At 43.6% G+C, this 21,071-nt stretch overlaps 2 protein-coding genes across 5 annotated transcripts in view; one reads left to right on the top strand and one right to left on the bottom strand.

Moving 5' to 3' along the window:
* The window catches only part of PTPDC1 (protein tyrosine phosphatase domain containing 1), a 73,108-nt gene that overhangs the window by 10,933 nt on the left and 41,104 nt on the right, over positions 1-21,071 (top strand). For 3 of the 4 annotated variants that reach the window (XM_036437674.2, XM_036437669.2, XM_045581664.1), the window contains exon 2: positions 7,454-7,541. Coding sequence is in view for 3 of the 4 variants with exons in the window: in XM_036437669.2 (XP_036293562.1) it covers positions 7,460-7,541 (82 nt within the window). In the remaining variant the exon portion in view is untranslated. Of the gene's footprint in view, positions 1-3,301; positions 3,893-7,453; positions 7,542-21,071 lie in introns of those variants that run through there. The other variant, XM_036437670.2, reaches the window with a different exon arrangement.
* Positions 1,315-2,565, bottom strand: LOC118718844 (ER membrane protein complex subunit 2-like). The gene is given in 2 exon segments (XM_036437675.2): positions 1,315-1,762; positions 1,764-2,565. Coding segments are annotated over 2 exon segments (924 nt in total). The 5' UTR covers positions 2,562-2,565; the 3' UTR covers positions 1,315-1,636.

The following is a 21,071-nucleotide window of genomic DNA, read 5'->3' as shown; positions in this document are numbered from 1 at the left end:
ACAAAGATGGTGGTTAATTTGCATACATACCTGGGTCCAGGGAATCCCCTCGGCACCCAGATCACTCCCAGCCGGCACCCAGATCACTCCCAGCCGGCCATCAGGCAGTGGCTTAGGAAGGGGCTGAGCCTGCGATCAGAGAGGCAGGGGTTCCCTTCCCAAGCCTAAAGCCTGGGGCAGAGGCTTTAGGTGTGGGAAGGGGCCAAGTCTGTGATCAGAGGTGCGGGTGGGGGAACTCTCTCCCAAGCCTAAAGCCTGGGGCCGAGTCTGAAATCGGAGGTGTGGGGGGCGGGAGGGTGGGGAGGAGGAGGGATGCGGGGGTAACCCCTTCCTAAGCCTAAAGCCTGGGGCGGAGGCTTTAGGCTTGGGGAGGTGCTGGGGGGAACCCATTCCCAAGCCTAAGGTCTGGGGCGGAGGTTTAGGCTTGGGGAAGGGCCGAGCCTACGATCAGAGGTTGTGAAGGTGTGTCTCCTGGATTCAGTTTATGTTGTCGATCCCTGGCCCTGGTCAGGACATATGTGGGAGCAACCAATCAATGTTTCTCTCTCACATCAATGTTTCTCTCTTTCCAAGAGGTTCTGAGGGGGGTGGGGGGACCTCTTCCCAGGCCTAAACCTGGGGCGGAGGCTTTTGGCTTGGGATCAGAGAGAAGGGGAAAATATCAATGGAAATATATCCTCAGGTGAGGATAAAAAGAAAAAGAAAGAAATGTCATATCCTATGAAAGACACATCTTGAAAACGCTTAAATAAAGTTATCATTTTTTCATGGTGAAGGGACTGGAGTTCGTGTTGATGAAAATACCTTGACGGCTGCAGTGACTGGCCGTGGCTGCAGCAGTGGGGTGATGGGGCTGGTGCCTTCCCCTGACCAGCCTGGTCACCTGCCAAAAAGGGAGGCCAGACTGTGGCTTAGGTCCACTCCCAACGGGGAGAGTGGGCCTACGCCATTCATAAGACATTCCGTGAGGGCTCCCAGTAGGTGAGAGGGGGCAGGCTGGGCTGAGGGACCCCTCCCCAGTGCACAAATTTTGTGCACTGGGCCCCTAGTATATATATAAAAGATTAAGTGACCAGCTATCTGTCTGCCCAACCAACCAGCTGGCAGGTACATATGACACACACTGGCAATTTAAAAATAAACATTGACTTATGCATGCATGATACATATAAAACTCTCACTGGCGCCAATTGCATGTGTGTGTTTTTATCTGTTATTGTTGATCATGAATTTGGTTGTTTTTGTTGACATTTGAGTGATGATTCCATTGATTCCTCAGATAATGCCGAAAAGGAAAATTTCCCATCGAATTTCTTTTTTTTTTTTTTTGCAAGTTTAATAAATCATCATGGTTTATTTAATGAGTTTATTTCTACATCAGATTATGGTTTGAAAGCAGTGTGATATTAAGAGAATGATGTACAATCAATAACTCTAAAATCCTTCTTCTATGGACCTTCATGATCTTTCTGCTTAGCAATTAAAGGCATTTTTAGGTTTATATAAACATATTCTTTACAACTGCCTCAAAAGAAAATTAGCATATAAATAGCACTGGGCATTTAGTAAATAAGTCACAAGCCAATAGGTTCAATTGTGCAATTGTGAAATGTAACGTGAAAGAGTTTTTGAAACGTTAAGACTGGGTAATCTGCAGTGTTTCCAACATGTCTTCGACTGCCTTAAGAGAGTATTTGGTTTCCTTCTTTCTTCGACCTGCAAACTGATAAGCTCTGTTTATTTGACTAGCTGCCCAACTAGCAATATTTCATGTTGTCCTTTTTTGTTTTTGCACTTGCTTTTGGATTAGAAGCAAAATGACTTGCCGACATGTAAAGTCCAAACAAAGCTCTCATATTTCTGTTGTTCAGTTTCAATGCCTGTGCAAAATACTTGCTTGAAAGTTCAAGGTTTTCAAGTCCACCTTGGGTATATTTAACTTCAGCATATTGCTGGCAGTATAAGTGGTTGTGTGGATTAGTCGTCATAAGCTCCTCTAAACAAAAGGCTGCTTTGGCATAGTCATGTTCATTGATATAAAGTTCTGCAAGTTCATGCCAGGCTTCTTGGTCTCCAACAAATTGTTCCAGATATTCATTCAGTTCCCGAATGGCCTCCACATTTTTTCCCTGGGCTTTTCGAATGGCAATCTTACGCTTTCTTGCAGAAGTGTTAGTTGGATCTTCATGTAGAATTCGATCATATAGCTGTATTGCATCATCATATCTTTCCATGGCTTCAAATCTCATGCCAGTTAGTCGCTTGTCTCTGTGACTGCCAGGAAACTGTCTTCTCAACTCCTGAAGACAAAACAATGCCAAGTCATCCCGACCATAGTCTAGAGCTGCAATCATCACCTGTTCATATATGATCCAAATATCATCTCCAAGCTTAGAAGCATATTCATTAATTAATTCCTCTCCAACTTCCACAATTTGCTCACTATTTCTTGAGTTTTCTTCTCTCCATTTTCTCATTTTATCTCGCATTTCTTCCCAAGTGACATCGTAAAGCTCTGACACCTTCGCCATCTTCTCAGAACCTGGAGGCAGCTGCCCCATCGAATTTCTTAGTATTATTACTCCTTTGGGAATACCATGTCATAAACTAAAAATGAAAGTAGACGCAATCATCATGCTACTGAGAAATCTTAATAGAAAATGGGGTCTTTGTAATGGTACTAGATTTATTATCAAAAGATTGTAACCTAACATAATCAAAGCTGAAGTATTAACAGGATCTGCAGAAGGAGAGGTGGTTCTGATTCCAAGGATTGATTTGTCCCCATCTGACACTGGCCTCCCATTTAAATGAATGTGAAGACAGTGTCCCATGATACCAGCATTTGCATTGACTATTAATAAATCACAAGGATAAACTCTAGACAGTATAGGAATATTCCTCCCTGAACCCGTTTTCATGGTCAGTTATATGTTACTTTCTCTCAAGTTCAAAGAGCTTGTGACTTTTAAAGTTAAAGTTGTAAATACTTCATCACAAGGGAAATTAGTCAAGCACTCTTAGAGTATTTTTACTCTTAATGTGGTATACAGGGAGATATTAGAATAAGTTTAATCAATTTATCAATGTTGTTTTTATATTATACCTTTGTTGTTATATCATGTTATTGTTTTTTAATAAACTTATATTATTTTTATATACATTTTACTAATTTTCTTTCATCTCTGACACTTCTATTATAGAAAAAGGGCGAATAGTGATATTAAAATATTTCTCCTAATTAATTTCCTTTCAATGTGCACTAATCTATGCACCAGGCCACTAGTACTACTATAATATTAGGAAACTATGTTTTAGCATTTGAGCCACTGAATAAATCAGTCCTTCAGGAGGAGGAGATGTGAATAAAATGTGTAATTGTTATCCGGCAAAGGCATCCTAAAGGAGAGAAAAAATGGGCTGAGGGTTGGAGTTATTGTCACCATGCATATTTGTTGGAAAAGAAAACAGATTCAATCTTCAGGGAATTAGAAGAAATACAAATATGTCAAGTGAAGATCAGCAACAAGTTGAAGATATAGATGTGATAAGGAAAACCAAATAAAGTCTTGTATTTGCATAGAGGCTCTGTCATGTCATTGATATGTTATTAGCAATTACTACCTTGAATTAGCTAAGGCATGATCACCACTCCTTTACAGGTGAAAAAGTGAGTTTCAGAGAGATTAAATAATGGTGGTGGTGGCAGCTACCTTTTATTGAGCATTTATCTTTATTCATTTATTCATTCAACAGATCTTTATTGTGCCCCTACTATGTGTCAGGTCCTGTTGTAGGTTTTGGAGACAGAATAGTTGACAAAGCAGACAGAAATCTGTGCCTTCATTTAGCTTACATTTTAGCAGGGGGAGACAGACAATACACGAAACAAGTAAGTAAATAAGATGTGTGTTAGGTTTTCTTCCTAAGTCCAGAGGAGGAAAGTGAAACAGTGAAGGAGAGCTGATTTAAATTGCAAATAGGGTAGCTAGAAGGATTTTGAAGAGGGATGACATGAGCCAGCTGAAGTTAATAAGATCACTCTGACTACTGTATTAAGAACAAACTGAATATGGATCAGGCATAAATTAAGTCTGTATATAGCAAACATGTCAAACTCAAAGGCTAACATGGTCCAAATTAATGAGGCATGCAACCCGCAGGACACGAGTTTGACATGCTTGGTATACAGGCTCTCAGATAATCTTTCAACAACTAGACAGAGAGTTAATCTCAGATGTTAATAAATATGCCAAAGATCACACAGTAAGTGACAACAGGTGTATCGAAAATGTGTCTGGATTTTACAACCTTACTCTAGGCCCCGTGCATGAATTTTGTGCACAGGGAAAGGTGTGTGTGTGTCCCTCAGCCCAACCTGCACCCTCTCCGATCTGGGATCTTTCTCACATTCCAGGACTGCTGGCTCCCAACCACTCATCTGCCCGCCTGCCTTATTGTCAATATTTCACATTGATTGATGCCTAACTGGTGAAGAATTTATATTCTTAATATAGAAGATCATCTTGCAAGTCAATAAGAAAGGACAAATGTCCAGTAGGAAATGGGGCTAAGTTCTGCAGCAAGCAATCCTATATAATAAAGAGGTGATATGCAAATTGATGCTCACTCCAACACACAAGATGGCCGTCCCCATGTGAACACAAGATGACCACCACAAGATGGCTGGCAGGGGAGGGAAGTTGTAGACTAGGGGTGTCGAACTCAATCAGAGAAGGGGCCAAAATCTAAAATCCAGCCTAAATCGCAGGCCAAATGGTTTACTGAACAGTCATAAACTGTCATTGTGATGGAAACGCAGCGGAGTGCAGTGATGACAGTGTGGTGCGGGCCACATTGCAAGGCCTGGCGGGACGGATTTGGCCCGCAGGCCTTGTGTTTGACACGTGTTGTAGACAATCAGGCCAGTAGGGGAGGACAATTAGGGGCAACCAGGCCTTCAGGGGAAGACAGTTGGGGATGACCAGGCAGGCAGGGGCAGTTAGTTGGGGGGGAACAGGCTGGCAAGGGAGGGCAGTTAGAGGTGACCCGGCCAGCAGGGGAGGGCAGTTGGGGGTGACCAGGCCTGCAAGGGAGGACAGTTAGGGGCTACCAGGCTTGTAGGGGAAGGCTGTTGGGGGCAACCAGGCCAGCAGGGGAGGGCAGTTAGGGGTGACTAGGCTGGCAGGGGAGGGCAGTTAGAGGAAATCAGGTTGGCAGGGAACAGTTGGGCTTCAATCAGGCTGGCAGGGGAGTGGTTAGGGGGTGGTCAGGCTGGCAGGTAGAAGTGGTTAGGGACAATCAGACAGGTAGGCAAGCAGTTAGGAGCCAGCAGTCCTGGATTGTAAGAGGGATGTCTGACTCCCGTTTAGGGATTGGGCCTAAACGGGCAGTCAGACATTCCTCAAGGGGTCCCAGATTAGAGAGGGTGTAGGCTGGACTGAGGGACACATACCCCGTGCACAAATTTCGTGTACCAGGCCTCTAGTTTATTAATAATAATAATAATAATAATAATAATAATAAAATTGCCCTAGCTGGTTTGTCTCAGTGGGTAGAACGTCAGCCCAGACATTGAAGGGTTCTGGGTTTGATTCCAGTCCAGGGCATGTACCTTGGTTGCAGGCTCACAGTCCTGCCCTAGTTGGAGGCAACCAATCTATGTTTCTCTCTCTCTCCCTTCCACACTCTAAAAATCAATGGAAAAATATCCTCAGGTGAGGATTAACAACAAAATTAATTAATTAATAATAAATTCCTTTTTAAAAAGCCTCTGAACAACTACTTTGCCTCACTAAATAAAGATATGCAAAGTAAAACGATGATTCTATTAAAAATATTTGAAATGCCCAGCTTTACTGAAGAGAGAAAAGATGCAGGTAGAAATATGTGAGCTCAGACAAGGTTTCCCACCTGAGAAAAAGAAGATAAGGATAGTACACACCTCCTCATGGTACCTGGAGTCCAGTCAATTTTAACTACTGAATGAGCCATCGATCTGCATATTATAAGGGCCCAGCAGGAACCAACTGAGGTAAATAACAATGGTCTGTTCCCAATTCATATCCTTGTGAAATTTTAGAAACCAAAGATACAGATACTGCAGTAGTCTCAGGTTAGTGTCATCAGCAGTATTGTTAGCTAAAATACAGTAGAAAATACCTTCAAAATTCTGGCATGGTTTTCAACCTAGAATTCTGTAAGTAGCCAGATTATTAGCTGAGTACAAGAAAAAAATAAAGATACTTTCAGAATGTAGGTGATATCATTCTAATAATCTGGTTACTATTTAACAGGAAAGGGATAATATAGGCTTGCGATTTATATCGTTTTACTAATTTAACACTCTCCAAGCCTGTTCCCTGCTCATCAGTGGGGAAAGGGACTGGACAAAGGCATTTGAAACACATGCCCAGAAAGGTCTGAGCAATACGGGATGTCTGTCAGTCACACCTTGTGAGTGGCCAGAATAGGTGTGGCCACTGCAAGAGTGTGAAAACTGAATACATAAACTACACAAAGCAATCTCTCATGCACAGGGTTCCTGGCTCTCCTGTTGCAGGGGGCACACTCCTTACACCCACATGGCTCACGGCTTTGTGGGACTTCACACCATGGATTAATGGACTTTAATTAACCTAAATGTTTGGACTCAACCCGGCTGCAACATGGAAGTAGGCTCTGGACACTGGCCTTGCTTTTGGCTTTACTGGAACTGTAGTTGCCCTTCTTTCAGGACTGGTTTAAAGGACATGGGACTTTGCAACCCAAGGAATATACCCCCATGCAAATAGTCTTTTTGCCACACTTCATTCTCCCATGGGGGCTTCTGAAAAGACTTAGTTCAGTGGTACCCCAAGAGCCACCCCATTCCCTCAAGCCAGGCTGGCAGCGGAGTGGTTAGGGGGTGATCAGGCTGGTGATCTAATTTCTCTTTGATGCCTTGCAGCCACCCTGAAGTGGACAGCCCTCATGCTTGTGCAAGCTGTCTTGCGACACTAAGCACATAGTAGCATTATTTATGTCTACTTTTCATCTTCCTGACAGATTATAAATGTATAAGGCAGAACATGTCTGGTTTATTCTATAATGTCCTTAATATATAGCAATAGAACCATCCAGTAGGCTATCATGTGACCCATGTGTTCAGTTTTAGATTTTCTAGTAGCAACATTAAAAATTTTGTATAGTATATAAAAATATTTCAACGTAGAATGAATGTAAGAAAACATTTGTGAGATATTGTACATTCTTTTTTTTGTATTAAGTCTTCAAAATCTTGTACTTTACTCCTATACATCTCAAATCTGTACTAGCCACATTTCAAGTACGCAGCAGCCACTTAGCTAATGACTACTGTGTTATGCTGCAGAGGTCTAGCATATCACAGTTAATTAGTAAAGAATAACCAATAGGCAATCTTTCAAAAAAATAACTTTTTCTCTCTCAACAGAAGACCATGGCTGCAGGAGTCTTGCCTCAGAATGAACCACCATATTCCACTTTGGTGAATAACAGTGGGCATGCTGAAAACATAAAAGGTAATCATTCTTTAGTATGCTCTTTTTGTCTCTGCAAACTAGAGTTTAATAAATGGACATGAAAGAAAAGGCATGATTCTTCGTATTGAAATCCCATTTTATAGGTACTACTTGTGGCCTTTTGTTTATTTCTGCCTGACTGTTTTGCCTGTTAAAATTCCTTTTCTAAATCCTTGGCCTGTTAAGAAAAAATGTTGAAAACAATGTTTGTCTCCTTAATAATTATTAGACTGAAATTATCTGTTTATTCCTCCCAGCAAACGCTTGTGAACCAGACTTTCATTTCTTTTGTTCTTTGGTTACTTGCAGTATCACTTGTAAAGCACATTCAGAAGCACGCTAGCCCTGCTCCATCAGTTTTTGTCTCTCGTTGGTTGCCTTCATGTTATACCAGGAAGGAAGGGTGCTGTAACTTGGACTCTCACTGCCCCTTGCTTCTCACTTTTTCTTACTGTCCCAAGTTGTAAGCTTGGAGCATACCTTGATTTTGTGCCTCTTTGGCACTTCAGTCAGCCAAGAGATGTTGAGTAATTTGGTGTATTTTTTAATAGTACCCATTGCATGATTTTCCTAGTGCCCAAGTTCACTTTATCTTTTCTGGATAGGGAGATCTTTAGGATTATCCCCAAAATATGGGTTAGATAATATAAGGAAAAGTAAGGGAATATGGATCTAAAGTTATTGGATGGAGTTCAATGCTTGCTGAGAGTGTTCTCAGTTGTTTGTGCACTTGTTGGAATCTCCTCCACCAGAGGGAGCTCTCTTTCACCAAGAAAACCAGTGTTTCCCACTTAATGACCCTCTTAGATCCTTCTTGGTCTGTCTATATTGTATCTGACTATAGTGTGAGCAATATCATTTGTGGACAGAATCTGTGTGCCACACTTACTGTATGTTAGTGTCACTGGCTTAGAAAGAAATGCTGTCTACAACAAATGCGACAATAGTATATACTTACTGCTTCCATAGTAGAATAATGGGTTTTTATTAACTCTTCATCTAATAAGTGTGAAAGTCAGATGAACCTTTCCCCCTGTCCTTTCTTTTATTGCAGTGTTACTTTTTAGTTGGTGTTTCTCTTTGGGGATTCTGTTGGCTGTAGAGTTGAGGCACCTCTTCATTGTGCAGGAGCACCCCAGCACTACTCCCTGGGTCTTTCCCAACTGAGTCCATCAATGTCCCCAAATTACAATGACAATCAAAAAACTCTAGACTTCTCCAAACACTTCTATTGTGATTCATAGGTAAGTGTGTTGTGCCAAGAGTTCAGTGAGCCTGAAGAGAAGTGGTAAAGGATTAAAGAAAAGACAGGCAACAGAATACAGCTGGGGCTTGGGGGATCGCCCTTGTCTGAATGGGGAAATAGAAAGACCCAGCCTGTAACCGAGGCTTCATTTCATAGGGAGATCAAAACGGGTAGTTGTCAACATGTTTACAATTATCCTGTGAGTTTCACCTTGTTTTTGCAGCACTTGCTGCACCTCCCACAACTCATTAGCTACCTAGAAAGAAACTAGGGAGGGCTATAAGGTCAAGCTTAATTATGCTAAGAGGGCTCTGCCCTCCAAGCTGGGACTTGTTTGTGGCCCTGCCACAGGTCAGTCTGAGGCTTAACACAATAGTCGCTCCCTACAGGTAAGCTGATTTTTATCTTTCCCAAAACCATCTATTTATTTATCCTCACCCAAGGATATTTTTCCATTGATTTTTAGAGAGAGTGGAAGACGGAAAGACAAAAAGAAATATCGATGAGAGACACATCAATTGGTTGCCTCCTGCATGTGCCCTGATCAGGGCTGCGGCAAGGGATAAACTTGCAATTGAGTTACATACCCTTGACTGAAATTGAACCTGGGATCCTTCAGTCCATAGGCAGACACTATCCACTGAGCCAAACAGGCTAGGGCCAAAAAACATCTTTTTAATTAAAATTGTCCACATTATATAAATGTAGCTCATTTTAAATTTTGGAGAAAAACCTGGAAAATTAATTTACATATTTTTGTTGTTGCTAATCTTCACCTAAGGATATTTTTTCCATTTATTTATTTATTTGTTTGTTTGTTTGTTTGTTTATTTATTTATTTTAGAGTTGAAGGGAGGGGTTGAGACAGAAAAAAGAGAAACATCGATGTGAGAGAGAAACATTGATTGGTTGCCTCCAAACTGGAGCCGGGATTGACTCTGCAACTAAAGTACGTGTCCTTAACCAGAGTCAAACTTGAGACCCTTCAGTCCATGGGTCAGTGCTCTAACCATTAAGCAACTGTCTGGGGCTACATATAACTTTTTCAAAGTGAATCTTATCTATAACACTAGTCAGTTATTTTTTATTGAGTTAACATTGGGATGACTCTTTTTTTAAATGTTCGCTAGTGAATCATGGAAAAAATTAATTAGGGGATACATAAAATACTTAAATTATTATTAAAGAAATAACTTAATTATTATTAAAGAAATAACTTATCAAGAACTAGCTTTGGAATGAAACAGACAGATTTAAATCTTAGTTCTACTTTTGGGGGGAAAATATCAAACATTTATTTTGGTAACTTTCAAAAATTTACAAGAATACAGTAAAGATAATCATGGAGGTACCTACCCATCACCCAGCTTTAACGACTTCAGCTAACTTACTTTCTCCCCTCCTTTTTATTTATTAAACATGTCATCATAAGTAACTAAAAAATTAATAATTGCTGTATGTTAGCAAATATCTAAACACTGCTCAAATTTCTAATTATTTCATAGATGTATGTATTGTAAGGCCTGAAAGACCCCCGGTCCAAAGGATGAGCGGCGACCCCAAATCAAACGCAGAGCCCGAGTCTTGATGCAAAGAGCAGGAGGTTTATTCCAAGCGCTGCGCAGGGACTCACAAGCGGCAGTCGTGAATTGAGATCCAATAAAGGTCAATATTTTATAATTCAACTAGAGGCCTAATGCACAAAATTTGTGCAAGTGTAGGCCTGCCTTCACCTGGCTGCCAGCACCGGCTTCCCTCTGGCACCTGGGACCCGGGCTACCCTTGCAGCCCTGGCTTCATCCAGAAGGTTGTCCGGAAGACGTCCAGTCTAATTAGCATATTGTGCTTTTATTATTATAGACTAGAGGCCTGGTGCATGAAGTTTGTGCATAGGGGTGCGGGTCCCTCAGCCCAGCCTGCACCCTCTTCAATCTGGGACATTCCTCACATCCAGGACCGTTGGCTCCTCACCACTCGCCTGTCTGCCTGCCTGATTACCCCTAACCGCCTTTGCCAGCCTGGATCACCCTTAAATGCCTCTGCCTTCTGGCCTGATCACCCCTAACTGCCTTTGCCTCGGCCCCTACCACCGTGGCTTTGTTGGAAGGAAATCCAGTCTAATTAGCATATTACCCTTTTATTAGTATAGATATGTATCTTATATCTTTTTAATTTGGGGTTCTCCCTATTCCCTCTATCTCTTTTTTCTTTATAGTTTATTTGTTGAAGAAACCAGGTTTTTTTGCCTAATAGAGTTTGACACGATCTATATTTTGCTGATTATATCCACACTAGAGGTCCGATGCACTAAATTCTTGCAAGGGGCTCAGCCCTAGCAGCCCCAGCTTCATCCTGAAGGTTGGCTGGAAGGGCGTTCAGGAGGACATCCGGTCTAATTGGTGTATTACACTTTTACTATTACAGATAGTGTTTTCTATAAACGGAATTGGTAGAGGGATGTAGAGTCTATAGTCAGGTTGGCTTCTTTTTGGCAGCAATATTTCATGGATGATGCTGTTGTCTTTTTATCAAGATGCCCATGATGTTTCGTTGTCTTTGTTGTGATGTTGGTTATTTTATTTTGAAATAATTTTAGACTTACAGAAAAGCACACACAAAAATTCTATATATTGGGTCGGCAGCTAAGTAATTGCGGATTTTTTAAAGAAAATCAAAGACAATTTTTTCATGGAACTAAATAACTTTATTCTGTAATGTATTGCCCATTTTGATCAATGACCTTTTGCCATCTTTCAGGCAGCATCATAATCCCACATTCAAAAAACTTCTGGTTTTTATTAGCAAAAAACTGAATCAGGTACGATTTGACATCATCATCATTATTGAAATTTTTACCATTCAAGGAGTTTTGTAAAGATCGAAACAAAAAGTAATCAGATGGTGCAAGGTCAGGACTATATGGTGGATGTGGCAAAACATCCCAACCAAGCTCCATTAATTTTTGCCGAGTGACCAAAGATGTGTGTGGCCTTGCATTGTCATGATGGAATACAACACCTTTTCGATTTGTCAATTCGGGCCGCTTTTCTTCAACTGCATTGTTTAATTTCATTAGTTGTTCAATGTAGACATCAGAATTGATCGTTCAGTTGGGTGGTAAGAGTTCAAAGTAGACAATTCCTTTGTAATCCCACCAAACTGATAACAAAACCTTCTTTTGATGAATATCAGCTTTTGATGTTGTTTGAGTTGGTTCACCTGGCCTGCTCCACGATCTTTTCCGCTTGATATTGTTGTAAACAACCCATTTTTCATTGCCAGTTATCAGTCGTTTTAAAAATGGATCATTTTCATTACGTTTCTTTAGCAAATCGCAGCTGCTAATGCGTTGCGTTAACTGTGATTCTTTCAGTTCGTGAGGAACCCATGTATCGAGTTTTTGAACATAGCCAAGTTGTTTTAAGTGATTTTCAATGCATGTATGTGATACATGAAGCTTCTCTGCAATCTCACGTGTTGTACTGTGACAGTCCGAATTGATTATTGCTTTGATTAGGGCGTCATCAACTTCAACTGGACGACCAGAGCGTTTTTCATCTTTGAGTGAAAATCACCAGAACGAAATTTGGCAAACCAATTTTGACACTGCCGTTCTTTTAAGGCTTCATCACCATAAGCAGCACATAACTTTTTATGAGCTTGCGATGCGTTTTTCCCTTTGTGGAAATAAAAAAGCAAAATATGACGAAAATGTTCCTTTTGATTTTCCATTTTTCAACGAACACCAAACGAAAACTACAAAACAGATCAAAAAACTTTTTTTACTGATTAACAGCTGAATAGCCAACTATCAAATAACAAAATGTGTTTTACATTTGTACTACGTCTGCAAACCTAAAAATTCAACTGAAGCCATATATGCGTGGAACCCGCAATTACTTAGCTGCCGACCCAATACTATTCACCCAGAGATCATCACCATTCAAGTTTTGTCAAATGGCCCAAAATATTCTTTGGTATATGATATACCAAAATTTAATAGTAAAATGATACTTCTCATGGATTTGTAGATTCTTTCAACGACCATAGTTTGTTCTTTTGTGACCTTTATGAAGATGACATGCCATTATTTGCAGCATGTTAATTCAATTTTATCTCATATTTAGTAATGATAGGATTGAGGTTATACATTTTGGGCAGAAACATCACAGAAGTGATTCTGTGCTTTTCTCACTACATCCATCATGGGATAGATGTCATTTTGCCCCATCACTGGAAATGATAAGTTTGATTATGTCAGTAAAGTGGTGTCTGCCAAGATTAATCCATTTTAAATTATTCTTTTTCCCTTTATAACTTCATAATATTTTATGGAGTGATGCTTTAAGATTAATGTAAATGCCCTGGTCCTCATTTAACTTTTACCCAGTAGTTTTATCATCTATTGGTGATATTAACTATTACTATGTTAGACTAAAGGCCCGGTGCATGAAATTCACCAAGGGTGTCCCTCAGCCCAGCCTGCATCCTCTCCAATCTGGTATCCCTCGAGGGATGTGAGACTGCCCGTCTGACATCCCTCTTCCAACAGCTCGCCTGCCTGCCTTCCTGATGGCCCCTATTCACTTCTGCCTGCCAGCCTGATCACCCCCTGTCCACTCCCATGCCAGCCTGATTGATGTTTAACTGCTCCCTGCTAACCTGTTTGCCCCCAACTTCCCTCCTCTGCTGGCCTGGTCACTCTTTTTTTTTTTTTTTTTTTAAATCAATCTTTATTGTTCATATTATTACAAAGGTTCCTCATTTCTTCCCCCCTCCACCAGGTTCCCACCCCACCCTCCGCCCCCTCCCCGTTCCCCATTGTCCTCATCCATAGGTGCACAGTTTATGTTGAGTCTCTTCCTCCCTCCCTTTACCCGATAGTAAATCCCTTTTCAGATAGTAAATCAGTTACTTAGCATTCTCTCATATCAATAATACCTCCACATGCCCAATGATACACTTCACACAAAAGACATTTCCAAATAGGTCAACCAGCCTCATCCAGGCCCCACCCAAGGCACTCACAGATCAACACCCCAGCGCTATACTATAATAACTCAACACATCCAGATCTAAGCCTTCATCACTTGATTCAGCAGACCCTCAAGTTCCCACAAAAGTTTCCAGCCATGTCTGAGAGGCAGCTGTGGGGCAGAGGCAGGCGAGGAGCGAGCTGTTCTGGGCCTGATTGCTCCGGGCCTGGCCTCTGTTGCTCTGGTTCATTCCACAACCAGCTGCTCCGGGTCAGGTCACTGCCACTCCCGACCTAGTTGCTCTGGACTTGGCTGCTGCTGCTCCGGGCCCGGCCGCTCCCGGCCTGGCCGCTCCCGGCCTGGCCGCTCCCGGCCTGGCAGCTGCTGCTCTGGGCCTGGCCGCACCCAACCCGGCTGCCCTAGGCCCGGCCGCTCCGAGTCTGGCCGTTCCCTGCCTGGATGCTCCGGGCTTGGCTACTGCTGTTCTGGGCCTGGCTGCTCCCAACCCGGCTGCTCTGGGCCTGGCTTCTCCGGGCCTGGCCACTCCGGGTCTGGGTGTTCCTGGACTGGCCACCCTGGGCTTGGCCACCTCCGCCTCAGGCCTGGCTGCCACTGCCCCAGGTCTGGCTGCTCTAGTGCTGGCTGTTGATGCTCTGGTTCTGGCTGCTGCTGCTCTGGGGCCTGGCCATTGCTGCTCCAGGCCCGGCTGCCGCTGTTCCAACATTCTGTCCCTTTTTTTTTTTCTTTTTTAAACACATTTATGTTGCAATGTTGGCTGGTGAGTTGAGTTCTGACTTAGTCTTTGATTTTTCAAGATCTTCTTTGTATTCTTTCTTAAGTAATTTTACTATCTTTTGCTCTCACTTCATTTCTTCACACTGAGAACTTCTTTGGTTTCTTCCTCCTTGTCCTGGGAGCTCAGCAGGTTGGCCTGTGGCACCCCTTTGTTCTCCACGGGCTCCTGCGCTGCTTCAGCCTGTTGCCGGGGTCGGTGCCGCCCAGGAAGCAGCCCCCGGCCTTGGCTCCGTTGCCTGCGCTCAGTGGTCGAAGGCTCAGGGGCCGTCTCCCCCTGCCTGAGCCTGGGTCCCCGGGGTCTGGCCTAGGACTGGGGTTCAGAGCAGTCAAAACTGGAGCCCAGCACGGCCGGGGTTCCTGTTTCCTTCCCTCCAGGGCAATCCCGCATCAGAGTCAACATTCCTTCCCTTGCAAGCAATGTGCGCAACTCTGGGGGCTCGGCCTTTCGCCGCGCTCCCAGGACTCCACCTCACAGCCTCTTCTCCCTCTGCTTTAGCTTGGGTCCCCAGGGATTGTCCTAGAACTGGGGTTCAGAGCAGTCCAGACTGAGGCTCAGCGCTGCCGGAGGCTTTGTTTCTTCTGGCTAGGGTAATCCAGCATCAGAGTCAACATTCAGTCCTCTGCGCGCAATGTGCACAGGACTCCGGGGGCCCTGCTTTTCGCTGCTCCCCTGGGATTCTGCCTCACAGCCCCGTCTCCCCCGCCGGAGCCTGGGTCCCCAGTGTCTGGCCCATAACTGGGGCTCAGCACTGCCGGTGGGGTTCAGCCCAGGCTGGGGGTTTTATTTCCTTCCTGCTAGGGAACGCCAGGCAGCACCCAGCCCTCTCCTCCTCTCCGGCTGCGACCTCTCCACGCGCACGTGCGTGCGGGCGCGCAGCATGTCTCCGTACCTTAGGCTTTTTTTCAGCTCCTCTGATTTTCCTTCTGGTTTTCTCTTTCCTTCTTCTTGTAGAATTTTCAGTCAGTCGACTACCTGTAGCTCTGGGCGATGTCCACTCTACGTTTTAGTTGTATTCCATTGAAATTGCAATTTAGTTGTGTGCTGCTGTGGTTGGATGTCTACCCGAGCAACCATCTTGGATCCTCTCTTTCTGTATTATTTCTTACATTTACATGTGACTGTATCATAATTTCAGTTTTTTAATTAAAAGTGTATATACAGCCAAAGAAAAAACAGCCATTAGGCAAGTCTAAGTAAATGTCATTTAGCAGAGATCTGGACTAAGGCAGGGGAGGCAACTAGTACAGTGACCAGGCAGGGTGTGAGCCCTGAGTGGAAAAAAAGACCCGAGGTGGTTGATGGCCAGGCAGGGCTCAAAGACTGGTTGTGAAAAGGAGGAATGGGTAAATAAGTAAAAACATTGGGGATAATAAGAGCCAGGTTTCACAAATAGTGTAGAAGAGAATTATAAGCATAAAAAGTGAGAAAAGCTAGAATGATGGTATATGGAAAGTACCAACATAACCTCATGGTTTTCAATATAAACACATAGTAATAAATATGCATGTAAAAATGGATAGACATACATGTGTATATACTAACATTTATTTCCCAGCTTTTGTCTTCTAGGAAGCTTGGGAATTATGATATTCTAATAGTAGTGTGCACATCCATTAGTGAGCCCATCTTCATTTTTAAATCCATTCCCCAAAAGACCCTATGGAGAAATAGCTGATTTCAGAGCTGGGACAGGAAAAGATGAGACTAAAAGAGCTTGGGGAGCTAGAAAGCAAGGAATGCAGGAATGGTGGGGAAATGTCAAAAGATATAGCTAACAGCTTGAGGGAGCTCTTACTGGCCTAATAAGGGACAATATGAGCATCAAAACAAATGGTAGTAAAGAATTACACTGAGTGGCCAGATTATTATGATCTCTGAACGCATAATAATCTGGCCACTCAGTGTATATTCTATATAATAAAAGGCTAATATACAAACTGTCTTCTCAAACAGGAGTTCAACCAGCAGGCAGGCTGGCCAACTGGCCATGTCCCCTCCCCCTGGCCAGGCTGGCCAGACCCCACCCATGAATGAATTCATGTACCAGGCCTCTAATATATACACTGAAGCCAGATTATTATGATATCTGAATGCATAATAATCTGGCCACTCAGTGTATATACACCATTAAGCAGAATAGGAATCTACAGTGAAATAGAAAAACAAAACAAAAACAAAAAAACTAAACAAATAAATGGATAGAGTTCTTCCATACAGTAGAATGACAATTAAGAAATGCAGAAGGAGATGTAGCTGGTTTGGCTCAGTGGATAGTGTCAGCCTGCGGACTGAAGGGTCCTGGGTTCAATTCCAGTCAAGAGTGCATGCCTGGATTGCGGGCTCAATCCCCAGTGGGGGGTATGCAGGAGATAGCCAACCAATGATTCTCTCTCATCATTGATGTTCCTATCTCTCTCTCCCTCTCGTTTCCTCTCTGAAATAATATATATACCCTGTTTCCCCGAAAATAAGACAGTGTCTCATATTAATTTTTTCTCCCAAAGTTGCGCTAGGTCTTATTTTCAGGGGATGTCTTATCTTTCCATGTGCTAGGTCTTATTTTCAGAGATGTCTTATTTTCGGGGAAACACGAGTGAGTGTGAGTGAGTGTGTGTGTGTGTGTGTGTGTGTGTATATATATCTTTATTTTTTTAAAGAAATTTCCTTTTTCTTTTTTAATATATTTTATTGATTTTTTACAGAGAAGAATGGAGAGAGAGAGAGAGCTAGAAACATCAATGAGAGAGAAACATCGACCAGCCACCTCCTGCACACCCGCCATGGGGAATGTGCCCGCAACCAATGCACATGCCCTTGACCGGATTGAACCTTGGACCCTCCAGTCCACAGGCTGACGCTCTATCCACTGAGCCAAACCGGTTTCGGCAATAAAAATATATTTTTAAAAATCCAGAAGGAATGTTGGAATTAGAAAACTGCTGTTTAGTTATCCTATCTAATGAGAGTAATATGCAAATTGACCATCACTCCAACACACAAGATGGCTACCCCCATGTGGTCAAAGATCCTGCCCCTATGTGGACACGAGATGGCCACAAGATGGCCAGCAGGGGAGGCCAGTTGGGAGGGATCAGGCCTACAAGGGAGGACAGTTGAGGGCAATCAAGCTTGCAAGGGAGGGCAGTTAAGAGTGACCAGGCCAGAGGGATCCAAGATGGCTGCTTGGGTAGACATCTAACCGCAGCAGCACACAACAATTTCAATAGAATACAACTAAAATGTAGAGTGGACATCGCCCAGAGCTACAGGTAGTCGACTGACTGAAAATTCTACAAGAAGAAGGAAAGAGAAAACCAGAAGGAAAATCAGAGGAGCTGAAAAAAGCCTAAGGTACGGAGACATGCTGCGCACCCCCACGCACATGCGCGTGGAGAGGTCACAGCCAGAGAGGAGGAGAGGGCTGGGTGCTGCCTGGCGTTCCCTAGCAGGAAGGAAATAAAACTCCCAGCCTGGGGACCCAGGCTCCGGCAGGGGGAGACAGGGCTGTGAGGCAGAATCCCAGGGGAGCAGCGAAAAGCAGGGCCCCCGGAGTCAATGTTGACTCTGATGCTGGATTACCCTAGCCAGAAGAAACAAAGCCTCCGGCAGCGCTGAGCCTCAGTCTGGACTGCTCTGAACCCCAGTTCTAGGCCAATCCCTGGGGACCCAAGCTCAAGCAGAGGGAGAAGGGGCTGTGAGGTGGAGTCCTGGGAGCGCGGCGAAAGGCCGAGCCCCCAGAGTTGCGCACATTGCTTGCAAGGGAAGGAATGTTGACTCTGATGCGGGATTGCCCTGGAGGGAAGGAAACAGGAGCCCCGGCCGTGCTGGGCCCCAGTTTTGACTGCTCTGAATCCCAGTCCTAGGCCAGACCCCGGGGACCCAGGCTCAGGCAGGGGGAGACGGCCCCTGAGCCTTCGACCACTGAGCGCAGGCAACGGAGCCAAGGCCGGGGGCTGCTTCCTGGGCGGCACCGACCCCGGCAACAGGCTGAAGCAGCGCAGGAGCCCGTGGAGAACAAAGGGGTGCCACAGGCCAACCTGCTGAGCTCCCAGGACAAGGAGGAAGAAACCAAAGAAGTTCTCAGTGTGAAGAAATGAAGTGAGAGCAAAAGATAGTAAAATTACTTAAGAAAGAATACAAAGAAGATCTTGAAAAATCAAAGACTAAGTCAGAACTCAACTCACCAGCCAACATTGCAACATAAATGTGTTTAAAAAAAAAAAAAAAAAAAAAAAAAGGGACAGAATGTTGGAACAGCGGCAGCCGGGCCTGGAGCAGCAATGGCCAGGCCCCAGAGCAGCAGCAGCCAGAACCAGAGCATCAACAGCCAGCACTAGAGCAGCCAGACCTGGGGCAGTGGCAGCCAGGCCTGAGGCGGAGGTGGCCAAGCCCAGGGTGGCCAGTCCAGGAACACCCAGACCCGGAGTGGCCAGGCCCGGAGAAGCCAGGCCCAGAGCAGCCGGGTTGGGAGCAGCCAGGCCCAGAACAGCAGTAGCCAAGCCCGGAGCATCCAGGCAGGGAACGGCCAGACTGGAGCGGCCGAGCCTGGGGCAGCCGGGTTGGGTGCGGCCAGGCCCAGAGCAGCAGCTGCCAGGCTCGGAACGGCCAGGCCCGGAACAGCTCGCTCCTCGCCTGCCCCTGCCCCACAGCTGCCTCTCAGACATGGCTGGAAACTTTTGTGGGAACTTGAGGGTCTGCTGAATCAAGTGATGAAGGCTTTGATCTGGATGTGTTGAGTTATTATAGTATAGCGCTGGGGTGTTGATCTGTGAGTGCCTTGGGTGGGGCCTGGATGAGGCTGGTTGACCTATTTGGAAATGTCTTTTGTGTGAAGTGTATCCTTGGGCATGTGGAGGTATTATTGATATGAGAGAATGCTAAGTAACTGATTTACTATCTGAAAAGGGATTTACTATCGGGGAAAGGGAGGGAGGAAGAGACTCAACATAAACTGTGCACCTAAGGATGAGGACAATGGGGGACGGGGAGGGGGCGGAGGGTGGGGTGGGAACCTGGTGGAGGGGGGAAGAAATGAGGAACCTTTGTAATAATATGAACAATAAAGATTGATTTAAAAAAAAATATTACAGAAAGATCCCACTTACCCTTTATTCAGTTTCTAACAATAGTAACATCTTACACTAAACTAAAACTATACAATATTACAGCCAGGATATTGACATTGTTACAGTATAAATAAGGTCACTTCTATCACTACAAGGCTCTCTCCTAATGTCTTGTATAGTCAAACCCCATGACTCTGGCCCCTGTTGACCATTAACCAGTTTCCCATTTCTGTAAGTTATTTTAAGAATGCCTAGCAGGTTTGACTCAATAGATAGAGCATCAGTCCATAGACTGAAGGGTCCCAGGTCCCATTCCGATCAAGGGCATGTACCTTCGTTGCAGGTTCCCTGGCCCTGTTCTGTGTGTGTAGGAGGAAACCAATCAATGTGTCTCTCCCTCTCCCTTCCACTCTCTAAAATCAATGGAAAAAGTAGCCTTGGATAAGGGCTAACAAATAAACAAACAAAAAAGAATGTTATATAAAGGAAATCTTATAACATGCAACCTTTTAGATTTGGTCTTTTTCACTTGTCCTGATTCCCTTGAATTTCATCCAGGTTGTTGTGCATATCTACAGTGGTTTTTTATTTTATTTCTGAGTAGTAGTCTCTGGTATTGAGTTTATCCAGTCGCTCGTTGAACAACATCTGGGTTGTTTCCAGTTTTGGGTTATTATGAATAAAGCTGTTGTGGACATGCACATACCGATTATTGTGTGAATGAACATGAATTGTGTCATTACTCTGTGATAAATGGCCAAGAGTGTACTTCCTAGGTCATATGGTTGTTGCATATTTAGTTTCATATTGAAACTGCCAAACTATTTTCCAGAATGGCTATACAATTTTATATCCCTACCAGCAATGTAAGTGATTAAATTTCTCTGCAGCCTCATCAGCATTAGGTATTGTCACTATTTATTTTATGTATTCTAGTAGGTTTCTTGTGGTATCTCATTGCAGTCTGCTGAATTCACTTATTAGGCGTAGGAGATTTTGGAGAGTCCTTGGAATTTCCTGTAAATACAGACATGATTTTTATTTTTCCCCTTTCCTTATTGTAGTGGCCTAGAACTTCTACTGAGCAGAATAAGAGTCACGAGAGCAGACATCCTGCCTCTATCCTGATTCATACCTTTCAGTATGATATTGTTTTCAATAGATGCTCTATAACAAGTCGAATCAATTGCCTTTTCTTGTTAACTTGAATAGGTGTTGGAATTATCAGATGCCTTTTCTGTCAGTTGAGAAATCTACTCATATGATTTTTTTTCTTTAGCCTATTGAGATATTTCTATATATTGGATTAAATTGATTGATTTTTTTGAATATTCATCTGTTCTTACAGGCCTGCACTAAATACCATCTGATAATGGTATATAATTATTTTTATGAATTGCTGAATTTGGTTTGATAATATTTTTATGAGAATTTTGTACTTAAGTT

This window comes from Pipistrellus kuhlii, unplaced genomic scaffold (assembly GCF_014108245.1).
Source record: "Pipistrellus kuhlii isolate mPipKuh1 unplaced genomic scaffold, mPipKuh1.p scaffold_m20_p_149, whole genome shotgun sequence".
NCBI lineage: Eukaryota > Metazoa > Chordata > Mammalia > Chiroptera > Vespertilionidae > Pipistrellus > Pipistrellus kuhlii.
Note: the sequence above shows the minus strand (reverse complement) of the source record. Positions and strands in the feature narration are given on the sequence as shown.